The 19,106-nt window shown below is 48.8% G+C and overlaps 6 protein-coding genes across 6 annotated transcripts; all 6 read right to left on the reverse strand.

Annotated features, from left to right (window-relative positions):
- Positions 1–543: 543 nt before the first annotated feature.
- DRP35 (SMP-30 gluconolaconase LRE domain protein) lies at positions 544–1,262 on the reverse strand (the record flags this gene model as incomplete). Its single annotated transcript, XM_033566726.1, has 2 exons — positions 544–1,104; positions 1,206–1,262. 2 exons carry the CDS (start codon positions 1,260–1,262, stop codon positions 544–546), a joined length of 618 nt encoding a protein of 205 aa, XP_033420653.1.
- A 1,289-nt stretch (positions 1,263–2,551) lies between these two features.
- Positions 2,552–3,764, reverse strand: ATNIH1004_002032 (isopenicillin N synthase family dioxygenase; the record flags this gene model as incomplete). The annotated part of the gene is made up of 3 exons (XM_033566727.1): positions 2,552–3,277; positions 3,325–3,393; positions 3,453–3,764. 3 exons carry the CDS (start codon positions 3,762–3,764, stop codon positions 2,552–2,554), a joined length of 1,107 nt encoding a protein of 368 aa, XP_033420654.1.
- A 1,270-nt stretch (positions 3,765–5,034) lies between these two features.
- On the reverse strand, positions 5,035–7,082 carry ATNIH1004_002033 (cytochrome P450; the record flags this gene model as incomplete). Its single annotated transcript, XM_033566728.1, has 6 exons — positions 5,035–5,188; positions 5,236–5,402; positions 5,453–6,562; positions 6,624–6,693; positions 6,804–6,829; positions 6,990–7,082. The coding sequence occupies 6 exons, from the start codon at positions 7,080–7,082 to the stop codon at positions 5,035–5,037; spliced, it is 1,620 nt and encodes a 539-aa protein (XP_033420655.1).
- A 1,629-nt stretch (positions 7,083–8,711) lies between these two features.
- PLB1_4 (Lysophospholipase 1) lies at positions 8,712–10,599 on the reverse strand (the record flags this gene model as incomplete). The annotated part of the gene is made up of 2 exons (XM_033566729.1): positions 8,712–9,825; positions 9,902–10,599. The coding sequence occupies 2 exons, from the start codon at positions 10,597–10,599 to the stop codon at positions 8,712–8,714; spliced, it is 1,812 nt and encodes a 603-aa protein (XP_033420656.1).
- Positions 10,600–12,158: 1,559 nt separating this feature from the next.
- ATNIH1004_002035 (LipA and NB-ARC domain protein) lies at positions 12,159–14,627 on the reverse strand (the record flags this gene model as incomplete). Its single annotated transcript, XM_033566730.1, has 7 exons — positions 12,159–13,406; positions 13,454–13,672; positions 13,725–14,036; positions 14,083–14,145; positions 14,200–14,443; positions 14,493–14,560; positions 14,607–14,627. 7 exons carry the CDS (start codon positions 14,625–14,627, stop codon positions 12,159–12,161), a joined length of 2,175 nt encoding a protein of 724 aa, XP_033420657.1.
- A 2,421-nt stretch (positions 14,628–17,048) lies between these two features.
- On the reverse strand, positions 17,049–18,440 carry ATNIH1004_002036 (TDT family transporter; the record flags this gene model as incomplete). The annotated part of the gene is made up of 6 exons (XM_033566731.1): positions 17,049–17,182; positions 17,245–17,256; positions 17,311–17,528; positions 17,576–17,872; positions 17,921–18,289; positions 18,340–18,440. The coding sequence occupies 6 exons, from the start codon at positions 18,438–18,440 to the stop codon at positions 17,049–17,051; spliced, it is 1,131 nt and encodes a 376-aa protein (XP_033420658.1).
- Positions 18,441–19,106: the final 666 nt, after the last annotated feature.

A 19,106-nucleotide genomic window follows, 5' to 3' on the forward strand; every position in this document is an offset into this window, starting at 1 on the left:
CAGCTCGGTCAAAAACAATGAGAATCATCTGTTCAAGTGGAGTTCTAGACCACTTGTGGTACTAGGATACTTTTGTACCACGGTGAACTTCCATAAGCAGGGCATCTAGTCGGATTCAATTGGTCTATCTATTCTTGACACGGTAGCCATCCATGGATCTAAGATTATGGTGTACTAAAAATAAATAGTACGACCTTCAAAATAAGGATAAGACTTGTCTGGGTCTCGCAAGGTAAACTAGAACTAGTAATTAATGTGAGCATCTCGGACCTCTCGGCTCCTTACTAAAGCCTCCACGTCGTAAAAGATAATTATGGATGTAGACCAAACACTTTTATAGGACAGTTTGCTCAAGTTATATAGTACTGTATAGAATGATGCACATGAACTACGGCGAACAGAGCAGCAGGCCAAGTAGAAGTGCGATACAATCAAAAAGAACGAAACATTATAATTCGAACCAAAGATTCCAGTTCATTACCGATTAATCCATCAGTCATTCATTTCCGTAGCCATCGTATAGATCAACCACATTGTCGCTTTTTACAGAGCCAGACCGACACCCGCAACATAGGCGAGCATCCAAGGAGCCCAGTTCTTATCGACAAAGCCGGCAGCGGCGTTGTCGCTCGGACTGGCCGAGGGAGAACTGGTTCCGGACGAGGTGCGCGAGGATCCGTCACTTGTGGTGGACGACGTATCGCTGGTGCGAGAGGCAGACGAGGTGGAGGAACGGGTAGTCGTCGACGTGACGGCGGTTGAGGAGCCTGAGCCCGAGCCTGAGCTGGTAGAGCTGCTGACGCCACTTGAAGAGCCCGAGCCGGTCGGGCTAGCGGTGGAAGACGACTCAGTGCCGGTCTGGGTGCCGCTGGAAGTGCCCGTCCCGGTAGCAGTACCACTGTCAGTGCCAGAAGCGGTGGGAGACTCAGTGGGAGGACCAGGGAGCTCAGTCAGGGTGACGCCGCCGGGAGGAGTGGCCGAGTCTGAGAAGGTGGGCAGGGTGAAGATGGGTCCGCCGTCGCCCTGAGTAGGGGACACGTCGGTGTTGTCACCGGCCTGGGCGTAGGCGACGGAGGCCAAAGTAGCGGCCAGGAGGGCCGTAGACTGGAGAGGAATATACATTATTGGTATTTGTATGTACGTAGAGGGTAGGTACAGCAACACTGAAAATAAAGAAGACAAAACACGCTGAAGGGAGAGCTTACCTTTATAGCATCACCACAGCCACGCTGACACAGCCCCGGCACCAACAGCAACGACATTGGATATTATTAGGTGTTGTTACGTCGACATCCGGTCTGTGTACACCAGCCGTCTCATCCGTCAGCAAACAGTCAGGTAGTCATGAGTCTCATCTGGGGAATCTGGAAAGACCAAGACCAGTAGCGGGGCAAGGCTGATTCTCCGCTGCGTCGCCAAGAGGCACCGTCGTCTTGGATCGGCGGCATCGACTGGCCACAATGCCACGACCGCCGGACCGCCGAGTGGATCGACGCTGCTCAGGACCGTTTCAGTGACGAGGCCTTAGGCTGATGCGTTTTTTTTTTTCTTTTTATTTATAATTTGTCTCTGATTTTGCCTTTGTACATGAGTCGGCAGATCACCTCATTCGTCCCCATTATGTCATTGCATAAAAGCATTGCGCAAGCCTTGCATGACTGACGAGTCTATTTCTTGTCTTTTATGTCCTGTGTGTGCTGACAGCAGCGACGCGGTTAGTGTCATCGTCATCAGACAGGTAGGCAATCCTGGTAATAATCGTGCCATTTCCTACTCCTGCCATTAATTGTCATCTCAACAGTTTCTCGGAAACTGTTTCTATGATGGGGCAAGCGCTAGTTATCGAATCTATAGCAGAATTAAACAGGTAATTAAGTTAGTAACTATAAGATTGGCGGTTTCTCTGCCACTCTTATTGCCTACGAGTTCAAAGCGCCGTCTTATTTACCCAGTATGTCATGGCCCACGCATCTATTCCAGGTTTGTTTTATTAGGTAGGGGTGAATATTCCACATGTTTTGAGCATACATGCCATATGGATATTGATGACCCCAGAGCGTAGACACTGATATTCGACTTCTTGGAGGTGCCTCGGTCTTGTTTCCGCGCCAACTGCCAGGTTACTGGGGTACTATTTATAACCCATCAACTAGCATGGATATTAACCAACAGCATAGAACAGGAGAGACATACAACGGAGATACCTTCGGATTTAAATATTTGTTAGGTCCCTCGATTAGGTAAATGATGGAGCCCCACTGGTGCTGTCGTACGCGGCAGCGGAGAACAGAACGATGAGACAGAAAGGGATCATATATTTCTGTCTGGGACTGCTACGCGCGGTCTGCATATGCGTGGTGACCCGTTAAATACTATTTTGTACTAGCAGTAAAGAATATCCAGTGAACAGAACATTCAACATTTTAGATGAGCTCACACAGTATACGGGGATTCTCTACAAAGTGAAACAATCCCACCGATGTTTCAGACATCTCACCTGCCAAGTCCCTGTCCAGAAAAGTTGATGCAGGTCTAATCGACTTCTATGCAATCATGCTTTCTCATACTCTCCCAATGCCCAGGCTAACACCTCCGGATACCATCGCCGTCCCACATCCTGATGACTGGTGATTCGATGAATGAATGTCCCCTCTCCGATACGCCCCTTGTACATCTGATTGAACGTGGCTTCCGCATCGGACCGAATCTTCTCATCGCGCACCAAGTCCCTGATATGCTCCGGAATCTTCAAAGAGATATTCTCCGCGGATAGATCCAGACTCATTCCCCGAAACACCGGGATGGAGAACCGCGGACCGAGGGAGACACCCTGCGCGTCGACGAAGTTTTTAGGTGCCAGACTCACGCGGTGCGTGGTGGCCGTACAGACTCCGCCTGTCAGCGCCTCCAGAGCGCGACCGATATTCACGACCAGGGAGTTTTCGATCGGTGATGCGGGGATCCATTCTCCGGCTTTATTTTGCACTTCCAGTCCCGGGTGAGGTGTGGCTTGGAGCAGGAATGTGAGAAACTCTGAGTCTTTATGGGCGCCTACACCTTGTGTTTCTTCCTCTGTGGATGCCGGTGGTGGCGGGGGATATTTGACCAGCTTCAGTTTATGTTGAGAGGGGAGCTCGAAATACGGTTTCAGAGCATCTGGGGGAAGATCTAGTGCTTCCGCCACAAGGGTCTGGAATTCATCTGCCAATGGGCCTACTTCAGCTAGGTATGACTCAAGAGCATGGCGGAAGCCAGGGATCGCAGTTTCGTCCGGCCACTGGTTGGTCAGCGCGTTTCATACAAATTGACGATGTGAATGCCTACCTGATTAGGACCTCGAATATTGCGATACAGTGGCTCGTCCGGACGAGGTGGAGGCAATTCAGTTGCAAACTAGCATGTATTAGTGCTACAGAGCACCGCAGCCTTGGATGAAGAGTGATAGATCATACATCAAATTGCTCTCGATAATCCGACTTACGAGCTGTGAACTCTGCTCCCAGCCGAGAATACCCCAGGAAGTGTTTACTGTTGACCATTTCAATTTCCAATTTCTTCTCCAGCGGTAGATCAAAAAGGGTGATTGCCTTGGCCACCAGGTTGTCCCTCACCTCCGTGGCCACCGGCGGGTTGGTGAGATAGAAGAACCCCACATTGACGAGAGCATTGCGCAGCTCTCTCAGGAAGGTGGCCTTGGTATCCGATGAGGTTGCGAGAGAATAGTCCAAGACAGGGATGGCAGTGAAGGTGTCCGACAAAGTCATGGTGGGATGATGATGTGACGGAGAATGGGCGGAGATGTCATTCTTAGTGGGGTGGTTTTAGTGTTCGCGCCATCGCAGGATCGTTTGTAGCACGCCATCGAAGAGGCTTTTGTGACGCAATTCCATGCTTGTGAAGTGTGCCTTCATATGCCTATCATGTCGAGCCTGTGTATGCTTAGCCTCCAATATAGCTTTATAAGCCTATTTTAAGTGCTTGACATCTATCTTGAGTCATGGTTCATGCGTAATCGAGAGCTTCATACCCCCGTTGTGACATCTTCAGCATACAAAGATCGGCTAGTGCTCGCAGTCCTCTCAGCCTTGTTCGACACATATCTTACTGCTCGTGACACTGTGTGATAACTCGAAGAGTATATCCGCCATTTGGCCTATAAGTTCTCCAGGATCGCATGGTAAATATCAGGATCCAAGGCGTCCTCCTTTCCGGTCCCGAAGTACAGTACATCAGACGTTCTTTTCCCCTCAATCCAAGTCATAACAATAAATGGCCCTACGCCGGTTGTATTCTCTTCCAACATCCTGTAGCCTATGGTGCGAGGGACAGGGATGCGGGTATTGTTCGCAATGTACTTTATCAGCACTGCCTCGTTGCGTACTTTTTCATTAAGAAACATGGATTTTCCAGACAGGAGAAACAAATCAGCCGATCTTCATCGTCCCAATGAAGATGAAATCTGAAGTTAAAGGATCCTGAATATATGGAAACGGGCTGCAACCATCACGGTTGGGGTCTCGACTTGCCATCTCGCACATCCCTTTAATCAGGTCGAACACAATCTGATGCAGTCTTTTGTCAACTTCTCATAAGCAGCCATTGCGGTGTCATCAAATCCATAAGAGCTCTCAGACAGGGATGGTAATGCCAGGCTGAATGTCAATAAAACCGGGGACTTCCATTCTAGGAAGTCACTTTATCGGTGCTTGTACTTCATTTTCGTGAAAGTGTAAATGAGCTCTTCTAGATAAATCAATAAATGTACTATACTCCTCCGCCAGGTATATAGAAATATTCTAGAATAGCTGACAGACTGTGGTTTAGAAGTGTTGCTCCGGCAAGACAATACTAGTGCTACAACGAAATAGAGTAGTAGCAAACTGAACGAAATAAAAAAAGCCTCTTACCAGTGCGGGCTATGCTCAATTTTACACTTCATTCTGGCATTCGAGACGTATTGACTACAGGGTAGTAGACTAATATACCACAGGCTACAAGATCACATCCACCATCGCATGATCTGGCAAGACAACGTTAGACCCTCGAAGTCAACTTCACCTTCAAAGCCGGTTTATCCCAAAGAATAAAGCAGTCTTGATCTGTCCACACAAAATTGGGATCATGCAGTTCCATGTCAAAGTTAAACACGACCCGCGCCAAAATAGAACGCATCTCAACGTATGCCAGACTAACGAAGAATTAGTTAAGCTTTCCCAAAGTCGGTAAATATCATACTTGCGCCCAATACAGTTCCGAGGCCCGAAGCTAAATGGTTGAAGTACAGTCTTACTGTCGTTTTCGAACCGAGGGTCACCCAAAAAACGCTCTGGAATGAAGCTATCAGGCTCGGTGAAATTTGACAATGAATGGTATGCCGCGAGTTGATATACAGAAGTAATTGTCTTAAAACATATGTTAGCAAGGATCAAAGATCTAGAATTTAGGTACTTACGCCCCCAGGAACCCATTCCCCCGCGATAGTATCCCCCTGCGGATCTACAATTCGGGGCAACCCAACAGCGACAGGAGGATACATTCTCAGTCCTTCATTAATCACGGCATGTATATACGTCAGTTGATTGCAAGCCTGCAGAGTTATCTCGTCATCGGATTTGAACGCGGTTCGCACTTCCTCTTTCAACTTGGCGTATGCATTAGGGGTCTTTAGCAAGTAATAAGTAACACCCGAAAGCAGTGTCGCGGTTGTTTCGGATCCCGCAATAATTAGAGTGCTTGCGTTTGTCATTAATTCTCCAAAACTCATGCCCTTCTCAGTGTCTTGATGTTTCAGGATGTGGCTGAAGAAATCGGGCCTCTCATTGGAGCTTTTTAACCGGCCCAGAACCTTTTGTTTGGTTAATTCGAGATGCTGGTATCTCTGCCGAAGGATAGATTTGGGGATGAACAGTGTAATAAGCGGCTTGAGTATTGGAATCCGCCGCATGAGGTTAGAATAGGCACCGAATTTGATGTTCCCCAAGATAAACTTCACCCATGGATGGTATCTGGACTCTTCGAGACAACCAAATGGCTCCCCAAATGCTAGGTCCCCGATAACGTCGAACGTGGTGTAGTTGTACCACGACACCATGTCGACGGGCTTGTTCTCATCATTGGCATTCTCATGCAGACGCTGAATCAAAAGATCGATGTAGCCTCTGACGATTGGCTCTTGGCCTCGGAGCGAGCTCTCGGAGAATGCATGCGATAGTAGACGCCTGAATCGAGAATGATCCGCATCGTTGGATTGGATGATGCTGGGGACATTATTTGCGGTGGGTGGGAATACCCGGACATCCTTTGGCTTTTGGCCATGGCCGGGACGAGTTCCATATATGGGTTTCCAGGCGTCGCCATCGACGAATGACAGTTCGTCCGGGGCAATGCGAATCACTTTGCCGTATTTTACGTGTAGATCCCTGATGGTTTGGGGTATACGACCCTTTAAGATGGTTCGTATGTATGGGATCCGTGTCGCTGCGAAGGACTTGGGACCGGGGAATCGCGCCAGAGGGTGGAAGTAGACATTGTAGATAATTATACCGATGAGGTATAAAATTCCCTAGCCACGATATGTTATTGGTAAATAGACTCCGTTGCTATCATCACGCAGGCTCACTTACCAGTCCAACGGCCAGTCCGGCCACCAACACCGCAGGATAAGATGTTTCGGCCACCGCAATAGCCAAGGGTCTACCCATGTTAAGTCTACTCGTATTAGAACCGGTCGTGTCATGCGAAGGTAATAGGAAATTGCCTGCAGAAGTGACGGCCCCGGAGAGTATTTATCCCTTGTTACGCACCGGTAGCCCCTCTGTTGATCATTTACCTTGACCAGTCAGATAAAATGCCCCATGCAACTTGTACAACGGCCTAATACCATGTCAGTGAACATAAAGTAAGAGAGACAGATCCGCAACTCTACGGGGAAAATAACCTGATATTCACCATACCCCGCACGTCATATGCTACTCTCCCCACTGACGTACATATTGTGTTGTAGAATCCATATGATCCACGTACGAGGCTGTTACGGCTGGGGTGACTGTTGGCTGCATGTCCATGCCGACATTCCCGAACATATGTTAGGGCTGTGAAGGAAGATCAAGCATAATGACCATGTGCATATCCTCGCCCTTCTTCAGGATGCAGGTACCATATTAGTTGGTGGTTTGGTAAGGCGCTTTCATCAACTACGTTTAAATATTGTACACAGCCGTCATATTGAAAAGTGTGGAGACCACGGCTGTGGCACGTAGTTTAGAGATGAAGATATTTAGAAATAAAAAATCTCCGGCTGAAGAATAGACTTTGAAAAACTCTCACGAATATGGCGTATTAACTAGAGCTCCTTTAACTCGCTGATTAAGCTTCGACGGCTTGCCTGTCAAAAGGAAGCCCAAGAATGTCTCCATTTTTGTTTGCCTGTCCCTAAAAATACGCATTACTGTAGATTTAGGCATACCCGGTCTGCTCACTGATTTTGCCAGCTGATAAACACGCTGGCGAAGGTGGAATAACAATCTAACTACCTCAATAGAGTGTTCTGAACGAGAAGATTTTTTTGTCTAGAAATTTTGGCTATAGCACTATTTTGAGGTCTAATATGGATCATTGTATTGAATGCCTAATTTGCTTGTGTGATCAGGTGACCTAGGTGGCTCGTGACCACCTCAGTGGCAATCTTGCAGAGTTGGCTGATTAACATATATTTAGGCTGGCGACTTCTTACTTGCTTCAAGGCTTCGAGTATATTGAGCGGTAGCAGAAGTCGATCTAGGTTATAGAGGGCAGAGGTAGAAGGCCACCTTAAAGCCCATCAAACAAAGCGATGATGGGAAGAGTCTCCAAATTTTTTATAGCTCCCCGTGCAGGCTGATGCAATAACTACCATACCACTCCTTTCATAGCTGTCTCTTCTAAAGCACATCCCCTTGGGCTCAAGAATTTCGACGACTGCAAACAGTCTAAAATTGTGGAATGACGACACACCGAGCAGGTTCTCTCCTGGAACAGTATAATCCCACTACCCACAATCCAACGACATATCCATTGCCATCGTTTTACCTGCTGGAGATGCAACGGATGCTAGAACTTGTAGCACCTATTGGCTTGACCTCCGCAGAGGTCAAGGACGACGATGGTCTGATGACAATAAAGGAGGTACCCCTTTTGCGAATATTGGAGTCGGAGAACCATGCAACTCCAAAGGAAAGCGGGCCAGTTTCCCTATTTGGGGGGAAAACCCTGGCACGAAACAGGGTGCATGGGAATAACCCTCTGGATATGCTGGGTTTAAATAGCACTCGTCGGATGCACCATACACGGGAGTATCACCTTTTTTTTTTTTTTTTCTCGGACGTTTCTAGTGCTACGTTAAATATCATAAGGTCAAAAAAATGGAGAATGAGTTCATTGCTATGATGTCAATCATCCTTCAATACTCCGTAGGTGGACCCATGGATATCAAGGAGGATGCTCGTGCCTAAGACTCTACTAATAAACTTGGGTTGAACTACGAGTACATACAAGTCCACAGGTACCTATTGAATGCAATTCTCTATTATATCCAAGGTAACTATATAAGCTTATGCAAAACTATCTACAAAAAAGAAGGGGAAAAAAGGACAAAGAAAATCAAGGTATATATTCAAGGCCAGAAAAGAAAGTAAATGACCAGCCACCAACCAATCCAATCATCCAGTGACTATCTATATGGTCATCAAGAACGCGACCGAGACAGCAATCAGCGCAGAATACCGATTCAGATGCCCGCGGGTAGCAGAAGACGCAGCCTCCTCCATCTGCAACTCCGGTTCGTAATTCTTCGGCTCCCGACTATCGACGGTGCCGTTCCAGCAGTAGTTTTTGAAACAAGTCTCGCAGGCCTTAGGCAGGGTGGTACCGGTTCGTTCTGCGGAGCGAGAGATGATCGCGCAGCCGACACACGATGGCCAGTCAGCGTCTAGGGAGGAATTACCGCGAGTGACGACGTTATAGCCATTCAGGATGATATCGTCGCGCTCGGAGTCGGAGTACTCCATCTTATAGGTGGAGGCGTTAGAGTGGTATGTGTGGGGCGAGTTGGGCAGATACACGATCAGGGGCGACGGGCCGGTGAGGTTCTTAGTATCGCAGCCGAAGAAAGTCGGACGTTTGTTCAAACCCAGATTAATGAATGTGTTCTTGTCCGGAACAGCGGGGAAGACGGTTCCGTTACCGATACCGGTGGAGTTGAGACTACGTTCGTAGGTGTGGACGAGTGAGGCACCGTTGGGCCAGCTGTTGGTGTCTGCGGAGGAATCGACAGCGAAAACGACGTCGACATGGCGACTGGGCTGGATCACTGGATGCAGAGGGATGTTCTGACCGTCTTCGCCGCCGTCGACAACATCGAGATCGCGCTGCTGGGCGTAGATGTGGGTGGCGTTGCGGTAGCGGTAGAACGGGTTGGGGGAGTAGACGGCGATATCCTCGTCGTTTTTGTCCATGCTCTTGAGTAGTTTGTACATGGTGTCCTTGACGAAGTCGGGGGCATCGGTCTTGTTGAGACGCAGGAGACCCTGGTTGAACAGTGACGAGGAGGTGCCCATGACGAAGCCGGCGTTGTCGAAGCCTCGCACGCACTTCTCGTCGTCAGCTAACTTGCCGTCCTCGAATCGAGAGCCGAGGAATTCCAGTGGCGCAAAGCCGTAGACGGAGGGATCCCAGGTGCCGAATTCCCAGGGGTTGAACTCGTAGACGGTGGAGTTGGTGCCGATGACCTTTTCGCCAGGGTTACGTCCGTCGGCAACGACCAATGGCAGGGGGGGGCATCTGTCCGCGCTTGAAGGTGTCGGTCAGGGCGATGGAGGACCAGGTGTAGTCGATGCCACCGTCGTCGGTGGTGGAGTTGATGAACTGGTGGGAGAGGGCACGACCCCAGTAGTCAGTGATGGAGGTGTTGTAGCCGGCTTCTTCCTTAGCGTCCACCGCTTTGATGAGATGTTTCCAGTAGCTGGCGGTGCTGAGGATCTGCACGCCCTTGTAGTTGGGACCCTCGAAAATGCTCTTATCCAAATTCCAGACCTTCTCGTCCGCCTGCAGGGCGCCGACGGTGGTGAAGTTGTTAACCACGATGGAACCCAGTAGCCAACTGCCACCGCTGAGGCCGGAGACGTAGGTAGCCGACTGCAGCAGGCCGCCCAGCTGGCCCTTGGCGGTGGAATTGTCGGTGCGACTGTCGAAGGCCTTGAGGGCACCGGCGCCGTTGGTCATGGCACGGTAACCACCGCCAGAGACGGCGATGGCGACATTAGGGATATTGGAGATGTTGCTGGAATGCGTATCGATGTACTTGGCGGCGTCAAAGGAGGCGATGTTTAGTCGGCCCAGGAGATCCTTCAGGGGTTGAAGGGTCTCCTTGCGACGGATCTTGAGCCAGTCGGTCTCGTTGGCAGACAATTCTCCGGCGGATCGGATGCTGGGACGAGTGGCAGGACAGGAGACATTGGCCGGGGCGTAACCGTCAGGGGCATTGGGAAGGGCACGCGGATCGAGAGGGAGAGAGGCGGCGCTGGACAGACCAGCTGCCGCAAGGGACAGAAGAGGGATCTTCATTGGGCGGTCCTGGGTATGAGATCTATGAAACTTCACAGTCAGAGAAGAACGGACGGAGCATTATATTATTTATTTTATCCCAAGGAACCACTCGATCCACCGTTGGTACAGCCTCGTCAATAGCGTCCAGTTAGCGTGGACCAACCGGAACGACAAGGAACGAAGATACGGTGCCCGGTGGAGATAAATCCCCCAATCGTGACCCCAATCGGAGTCCGGCAGTGGCATAGGGCTGTAGGCAACATGATTATTGAAGGTTAGCATGGGATTGCTCGTATTCGCTGTGTCTGTACAGGACAATCGTGGCTGACTGAGTGATCCAGGGACAACAAGGCATATGGGGCGCCTGAGGGGTGCTTTGTAGGCAGCAATTTCTCCTCTTCTATGGCGCAGTGTGGCTGGATAAGAGATGAGACATCTCCGAAGCGATTGTCAGTTCAGAAAGACTGAAATTCGGCCCCAGGCCCCCAATTTTGTCATTTCCCAGTCCTTTTTCTGATCTTTTTGGGCAGCCCTTTTTTTTTTTTTTTTTTGCCCCACGAACCGGTAACGGAAGATGACTCATCATTCGCATAATTTCATAACTTCCTTTAAGAGAATTGTGCCTGCACCGTATAGTCTGTACTGGATATTACTGCTACTGCCATTAAATAGTATACAACACTGGATGGGATGTAGAATCAATATAATTAATATCCTATAATCGATCAACTACCCAGGGTCATCAAACCCTGATCAATCCATGGATACATATCTTGTAGCCTAGCCACACCAGGGAGGATGGTCAGATCGTGGGCCAATCCCCATTCAATTGGGCAAGTCCCGCGGAGTCCGCTTGGCAATGCCAATTTTCACTTTATTCTTCCTTTTCGGGTGGACCATGGATGTGAAAATCCTGTGGCGGTGCATATAACTGCCTCCCTGACTGACAGTACTCACTCTACTCTTTGCTCATCACTGCATGGCAAGAAATACTCACATAGCAGTGAAAGAATGCTAAGAGTTTATGAATGTAAACAACGTTTCCAGAAACCAGGATAAAAAGAGTAGATTATATCGCAAATCTAGGACTACCTATGCCCCCCTCCCTTATTTCCCTTACCCGATCCCCGCAATCTGCGATCCACCAATAAATCATGGAAATGCTTATCTGCCTAGTTGCAAAACTCTTCGGCAGAAACAAAGCCGAATCCCAAGCCAGCGAGGATGAACCCCACGCAAGAGGTGGCAATCACAAGGACTATCTGGACAAAGGGTAACTAGCCCTCCCATGATTCAACGGAGCTATTAACAAGCGCAGCTCTATATGCCCAGGAGAGAAAGTTCGGAAGGAAAAAATCGATCCGAAATAGACGCGCGATGTCAATGAGAAGATCACAGATGCAGTGTGCGAAAAATTCGAGAGTCTCATTGGGTATTTAGATCGGTCCCTGACTTTGCAAGTAGCTGACTGGTTGATGTAGAAAGAATGTGTCGGAGAAATGGTCGAATTAGAGAATTGGGAATAGGATAATCGGGAAATCGTCGATAGTGTAATATTCAATAGCATGGATCATCACCTATATCTGTCTTTGAAACGACTTCAACAATCCCTGGAGACTTGATCCTCTTTGCGGTTCCAGGAACCGTGTATTCATCCGACATAGTTCCGCCATCGTGCGTACATTCTCCGGTAACTCGGTGCCTGACTCATCATACGAAGCGAGAAGTCGATCGAAGTAGCCCTGCGCCTGCGGATACTGCTGTCTAGTCATATACATCATGGCCAACATGGAGAGCGTGCCCTGTACATCGGGATGGCCTCGTCCCAGCCGATGTTCTGCCCAGGTCAGATACCGTTGGAGCCAAGGCACTGCTATTTCGGCATTAGATCCAGAAGCGCCATACGAAAACCTGGCCATGCCGCCCTGCATTGCATACATCATGCCCATGTGCGCCACGATGTTCATAGTCTCCGGGTGGTCCGCACCCAGATACTCCTCTGCGCTGGCGAGCGCGCGTCGCAGCGTCTCCGAGGGGCTCGGTGATGCTGGCGCTGGCCTGCATCTGACTGGCGCCGAGGATGCGTAGCCCCAGATGGTGAGTGGGTGTCGGGGACCGAGAAGATTGTGCAATTCGCGGGAGACCTTGGAGATTTCATCAACGGCTGTCTGTGTCTGCGGGTTAAATCTTGCGGCGGCTCTCTCCACCTCGGTCTGGGTATGGTTCGAGACGACGAGCTCAGCGGTACAGAGCACTGCAGCCAGTGCCTGGATGTGGTTCTCACCCAGGAGATGCTGCAGCCGTGCGGCACGTTTCTCAGCCGCAGCGACGCCTTCCTCGCGACGACCGAGACAGCCATACGCCTCGGCGAGTCTTCGGCGGGTTTCCAGCGTATCGAGATCGTCTTCGCCGATGGTCATCTGCTGCCTGGCCAGGACGTTGGCGCATACCGACTCGCCTTCCTGGTATTTGCCCTTGTGGCAGAGAATTTCACCCATGAGACTCTCGGCTTTCATGGCGAGAGGATGTCGTCGGTCGAATACGCGCTGGGTGTTATTCGAGACCCATTCACACCACTCTGTCGCCTTGTTAAGGTACTCCGACCGCAGGTCGATCTCCGCGAGGTTATATCCGACCAGTAACGTGCTGTGGTGATCTGGACCTAGAGTCCGTAGATGTTCCTGGAAGATGGCATATTCTATATCTCGAGCTTTATCCCACTGCCAATTATTCTTTTGCTCTGCGGCCTGCATGGAGCGGGGATCGTTATCGACAGCGACAAAAGCGTTCCGATGACTCGTTGGGCAGTCGGTGCTGGCGATCGACTGAGAGGGTAGGATGCGCTGCTGTTGAGATGCATCCGGGGAGGCACAGGGGGAGGTAGACGCGACGTCGTCGACGGTTGCGGGATGTATCCCTGCTCGGCAACGAGGACTGAATCTGCGATCTGTTTGATGTTTCCTTTGATGAGCTTGTACATCGGTCCGCGGGAGCCAACCTTGCACATCTGCGAGTGATCTGCGTCGAGTTTGAGGCGGGTCTCACGCTGACCGGGGAGGCCCAGGACGGCAGATTCTTCGTCGACGACTAGCTGTGTTGATTGAGTTTGAGTGATCCACAGCATTGGGAGAGGATATACGAACGTGACTGATGGACGCTGGCCCCGAACCACCAAGCAACACCTCCTTTCCCTCGATGAAGCTGACAACTTTATAATCCTCCAGCTGGTGCGAGAAACGCACGCTCATCTGTCGGGTAAACAGCGAATTATGTTCCAAACAATCTAACAGATCGTTGCTGGCATGGCCTTTGGATACGAACCGGGCAACTTTGGCTGCGATCTTGCCCAGTTCGACGCCTTTGGTGCCGTGATGCGGACAGCCGAAGAAGACGAGGCCGGAGGTTCCAGTTCGGATGGCGGTATACTTAGGGTCTTCTTGGGCGTTGAGCAGGGCCTAAGTTGACATTAGATGATATACATTGGAATTGCATGACACAAACCTGTTTAATCACCAATCCGCCTAGACTATGGCCGATGAAGATGATCTTGGGGAGTCGGACGTTCTAACGTTCTGTTAGCATGCACAACATACCGAAGAGAACAGAGATGATAGATACCAACTGCGGACTTCGCTCCATATCCAACAAGTTCAATAGAGTATTAGCATGATCCTTGACACCCGCAGTCGACATAGTCTGCGGGTTCGTAATGTTGGAATTATATCCATAGATGAAGATGCGCGCCTGGGGAATGTCATGGGGAAGGAGATCTCTGGGCCAGAAGGTGCCATTTTGATGGGTCCAGGTCTCGAACGGATGGTCATTTCTCCCACGTGGGTTGAGGCCGTGGACGAACACAAAGCTGAGATGTTAAAAAAAGAATAGTAAACAGTGGACGAAGAACGCCTTACTCGATCTTGGGTTGCTCAGCAGGTGTAAAGACTTCCTCTAGGAAGGGGTACTCATGTTCTCCAATATTCTTCTCACTTAGCAGTTTACAATCAAGTACAGAACAGGATACTTACCATGATGGATGCGCGCGACATCACGACGATGGATACAAAACAGCATCCAGTGTTGTCAGAAGATAAGAAAGTCAGAGACCTCGTCAACTGCAAGACTGGAGTGTAAATCTAGATCGTGTGACGGGCAGTCTGAGCAGTGAGATACCCACCTACTTACTTCCAATCGCTTCTCTATTCCCCCGGGGGGCCATTTAGAGCAAGAATGACAGCCAAGATGATGCGAGGCTGCGATACGAGGTTAGTGGCTGGAGGATACCCTCCGGATTGGCTGTGTAGCCGACTGTACTGGAGTTGGTGCAGCTTTCATGCGTGTGCCGGACTAGATTGGGCGTAATCATCGAGAAAATGGAGTGATTGGGGAGGCTGTTAGATCTGCTGCTGGATTCTATATCCCTGCTTCCAATTGCGGAGGTCGGATTGTCGAAAGCCCGGAGAAGCTCTGATGACATCCTGAATCATCTCCAGCTCTAACATCAACGTTAACTCCCTGCCCATTGCCGTCCATTCAGTTTCACAAAATCCATCAGCCGCACAACTCGACCAGGCCATTGGGTTACTCAAATCTGAAGGGTCGCTTTGAAGTGGCGCTAATTTTTCTGTCAGGGTGACTCCTGGCCGTCAAAGCGATAAAACCTGACTGTTTTACCAATAGCAACAGCCCCATACAGCTTTCGGGGTTGCTTCAAGATCGTCTAGAAAGTGGCCGGTGACTGTATTTTTGCAATTGGCAGGGGTGTCAAGGGATGTTGGCTTGCATTTGACCCGAAGGATACAGCTTTCGGCGAAATCAGTCGATGCAGTTGGGTTTGGGTTCAGTGTCAATATTTGGAGAACGGTAATATAGGGTACGTTGTTCTTCGTAAGCATTGGAGCTTTGACTGCACAATGGTAATCTTCAAGAACGGGGAACGAGGCTCCAACATTTGCTTGCCAGAGCCGTTGTACTGTTTGTGACTCTCTGGTTTGACTGCATCCAATGCCCTTTGAATGGCCATGATTTGCGGAATTGGAGGTGGCTGGGACAGAGTCACTTGATCCAAGGAAGTAATAAAACTAAAAGAGGAGAGAATGAACTTGAAAGAGGTATGCTATTCTGGTATGTAGGGGTAGGGATTTATGCCCAGAGGGATACATGCAGGTATAAATAGAGAACACAGAGAGAGTTCCGATATAGTCCCCAACCCCCAGGGAGCCTAGAAAGGCATCATTCAATTGGCACTGTCAGTAAACTAAAGGGGATGAGATATGTAGGGTTTGTATAAGCATGAAGACTGAGCTGCAGATAGACTTGATTCCTCTGCAAGGGGGGTTGCAGCAGCAGAATACTCGAGCCAGTAAATCACTGCAGCCCTCGAAAAGTTACATATTCTGACGCATAGATAAATTCTGTTACAAGTCACTAGCTATAGCGGAGACATGCCACGGGCTGCTTTGCTTATCATTCTGGTTATAATAAACGCTGACCTAGGATTCCTACTGAGTTTGGTTGAGCCGAAAATTATTGCTGTCAATGGAAAGAACTGATTATCAGAGTAATTTCAAGAGCATGCTAGGATCAGCAAGAAAAAATCTTTTATTTCGCACCAACTAGAATCAGCACTACTGTGCTAGACTTGCTGGTGCTTATTATAGTCGACATAATGGATTTGGATTGCTGGTACGGGCGTCTGGCTTATAATAATGCAAGCAATTAAAAATTTAAACGAACTGTTAAATTCCGTTGCTAAAATAGATACTAAACTTACTGCTTAAAATTTAATATGCTTTAACGTCCTTGTAGATGCTGACATATGCTAGGCGACTTCTACTAAATTGGCACCACCTCGTTTTCTGGGATTTATACATATCTATAATATCTAGCACGTCCGTGTAATATTATTTACCTGATCAGTTTGTGAAATTTATTGGCCATTAAGTGCCTGCAGAGTATATTATTTAAGAGTAGACAACAAAATTTCGACGTTATATATACACAGTATGCGGGGAGTAAAAATGAAGTCGTACGTTGTTCGCCTACCCATTCTATGAGTTGTGGAAATGTCTACAAAGAATGGAAATGACCAACCCAGGCGAGGAGGACTTTTACGCATGCTAAAATAGATCGGCGTAAGTATGTCCTCTAAACATACCTATTATAATAGGTTCCTAGGGTTGTACTCACGAATATTTACAGTGGATAAATGCAGAATCCCGGAAGGAGGGTCCACCCAGATACTGGGGCATATTCTAAGGAATATATACTGCTTCTTTTACTCTATATATAGCAAATGGAAACCACATTACTATTATTGGTTTTAATATTATATGTAAGAAATACTCCACTAGTTTAGAATACCGGGCTAGCTCTGTCCACTGCTGTTCTAGAGTATTTGCACTTCTATCTATCCGGCCAGCTAAATCGAGATATGAAAACTCCGGATTCAGTATATATCTATATGCCGATCAATCCGTGATAGCTTCATCCTCTGCCTTGGATTTAAGGTTCTGCAGACAAGGAGCGTGAAACAAACTACCCTGCCATGCTCCACGTGCAGTCCGGCTGGCAACCACCAGCCACAGCATTACCACAGCAGCAGCTAGAACCTTCAAGCAGTCAGACCTATATTATTGCATAGACCAATAGACAGGAGATACATACCGTCCCACAGATCTTAAAAACATCAAATCCATCTCTACGCCCAATAGCATGGTATTGGCTGCATACACACCAGCGGAAAAGTAAATCCCCACCAGCCCATATTGAAAGGAAACGGCGAGCTATAATAAATAGTAGCCAGCGCAAACACCAGCCAAATGAGACCAAAAGCCCACATGAGCAGTGATATCAAGATGCCGAATATATAGGCTATATGTCCGACTAGTGGATCCAAAGTATTAGACTCTCCAAGTAGCTTCCGAGCAACCTTCCCAAGATAGAGAATGCTGTGCGTAGTCAGTATCAATACCTATTCATATGGACTGACAGTTACCTGAATCCACCAAATCCTAACGGCCCAAGAGGCAGAAAGCAGCTCACAATTGTCTCCCGCGATGGGAGCTTATGGACGGCCAGTCGCTGATAGTAAATAACCAAAACCATCATTGCCATGGGTGTCGCCATTCCCCAGAGCACATAGGATGCAATCATTGTCCCCTTGGCGGGGGTAAGGTCTGGCAAAATATCAGCTACTTCCGCACCGGCTCCAGAAGCAACAATCGTTGCAGCAATCGGGAGTAATTGGAGGGCCGTGATGCGCTCCAGCGAGGTGACATGGCTCTGTGATATGCTAGGCATATGTTAGGATCTTATGAATACCATCGGTGGGAAAACTAACAGGACAAAAGATAACGATACCGTCACTGACGCAGCAGCAACCGCGTCGACAATCCACAGTGCCCAGGCTGTCGTACGCGCCCAATCACCCCACCTTGGCACGCAGATAAACACCCACATCTCAATCAACGTGGCGAGCCCCATGGGACAAGTAGCGAGAAAAAGTGAATTGACGGGATCTTGGATCATTACGCCCCAGATCTCGGGGTAGAGCGCATATCGCAGGATGGACATGGAGAAGACGGTGGCGAAGAGGATGGCATTCAGGACGAAGAAAATAACGGCCATGTAGTCCAACGCTGCATATTCAAACGGAATAATGTGGAAGAGAATGCCAACAATTCCGGTCCCCATTGTGGTTGAGAACCATCTGCGAGCCGTTAATAGATGCGCTTCAACATGGATGCGATGAGGTCATACGATGGACTGAAATTGCTGATCACACGCCGCCATCCTGCCGTGTATTTGCGAGAAATATGAGACCGTTGGTCCCCGCGGATGTTAGAATTAGTCGCGTTCATTGTAGTTATTCTAGAGTGAGAGTAGAATAGGAAAGGAATATTCGAATCATTGAATATAGGGAGAAATATGACGGCCGGCTCGGCCGAGAGGAATCCGATCCGCCAAGCCCACTTGAAAACATCACCACATCTCTGGCGACTTCAGATCTAAGTTTCTATCGACTAACACCAGCATTGACACTATTAACTCTCTGTCTATCGTCATATGTCTTACACATTAACACATCCACAATGCGTTATGTTATGATTATTCGCTCAGGGGAAGGAATGTGTGGCAGAAGTACAGTATACCAGCTACACGCCAGTAGCAGGGGCTCGGGCAAGCTGTCTAGCTTATCTAGATGGGGACTAACTAATGTTGGAGCATATTGCCAAGCATGGGCGCCTGCCCCGGTTTCGACCTCGCTTAGTCATCATTTATGTAAGCTCGCTTTTAGCAACACTGTAACCTGGCGGCGACCCGGCCACCCGTTCAATAGAACAAGCAATCGCTTCCAACAGGTTATGACCCCTCAATTCAAGCTAAACGAAGACCATTTTGTTTATAAAAATATACGGAATCGCTTCGGCTAGCACTAATCTACCTGCTGCTGTTTCTTTTTATATCGTTATTCCACCCTATTGCATGTTCTAAGGGGGTTAAATTATTATTTACTGATTCATTGT

Source organism: Aspergillus tanneri (assembly GCF_003426965.1).
Source record: "Aspergillus tanneri strain NIH1004 chromosome Unknown AapTan_12_pilon_pilon_pilon, whole genome shotgun sequence".
Taxonomy (NCBI): domain Eukaryota; kingdom Fungi; phylum Ascomycota; class Eurotiomycetes; order Eurotiales; family Aspergillaceae; genus Aspergillus; species Aspergillus tanneri.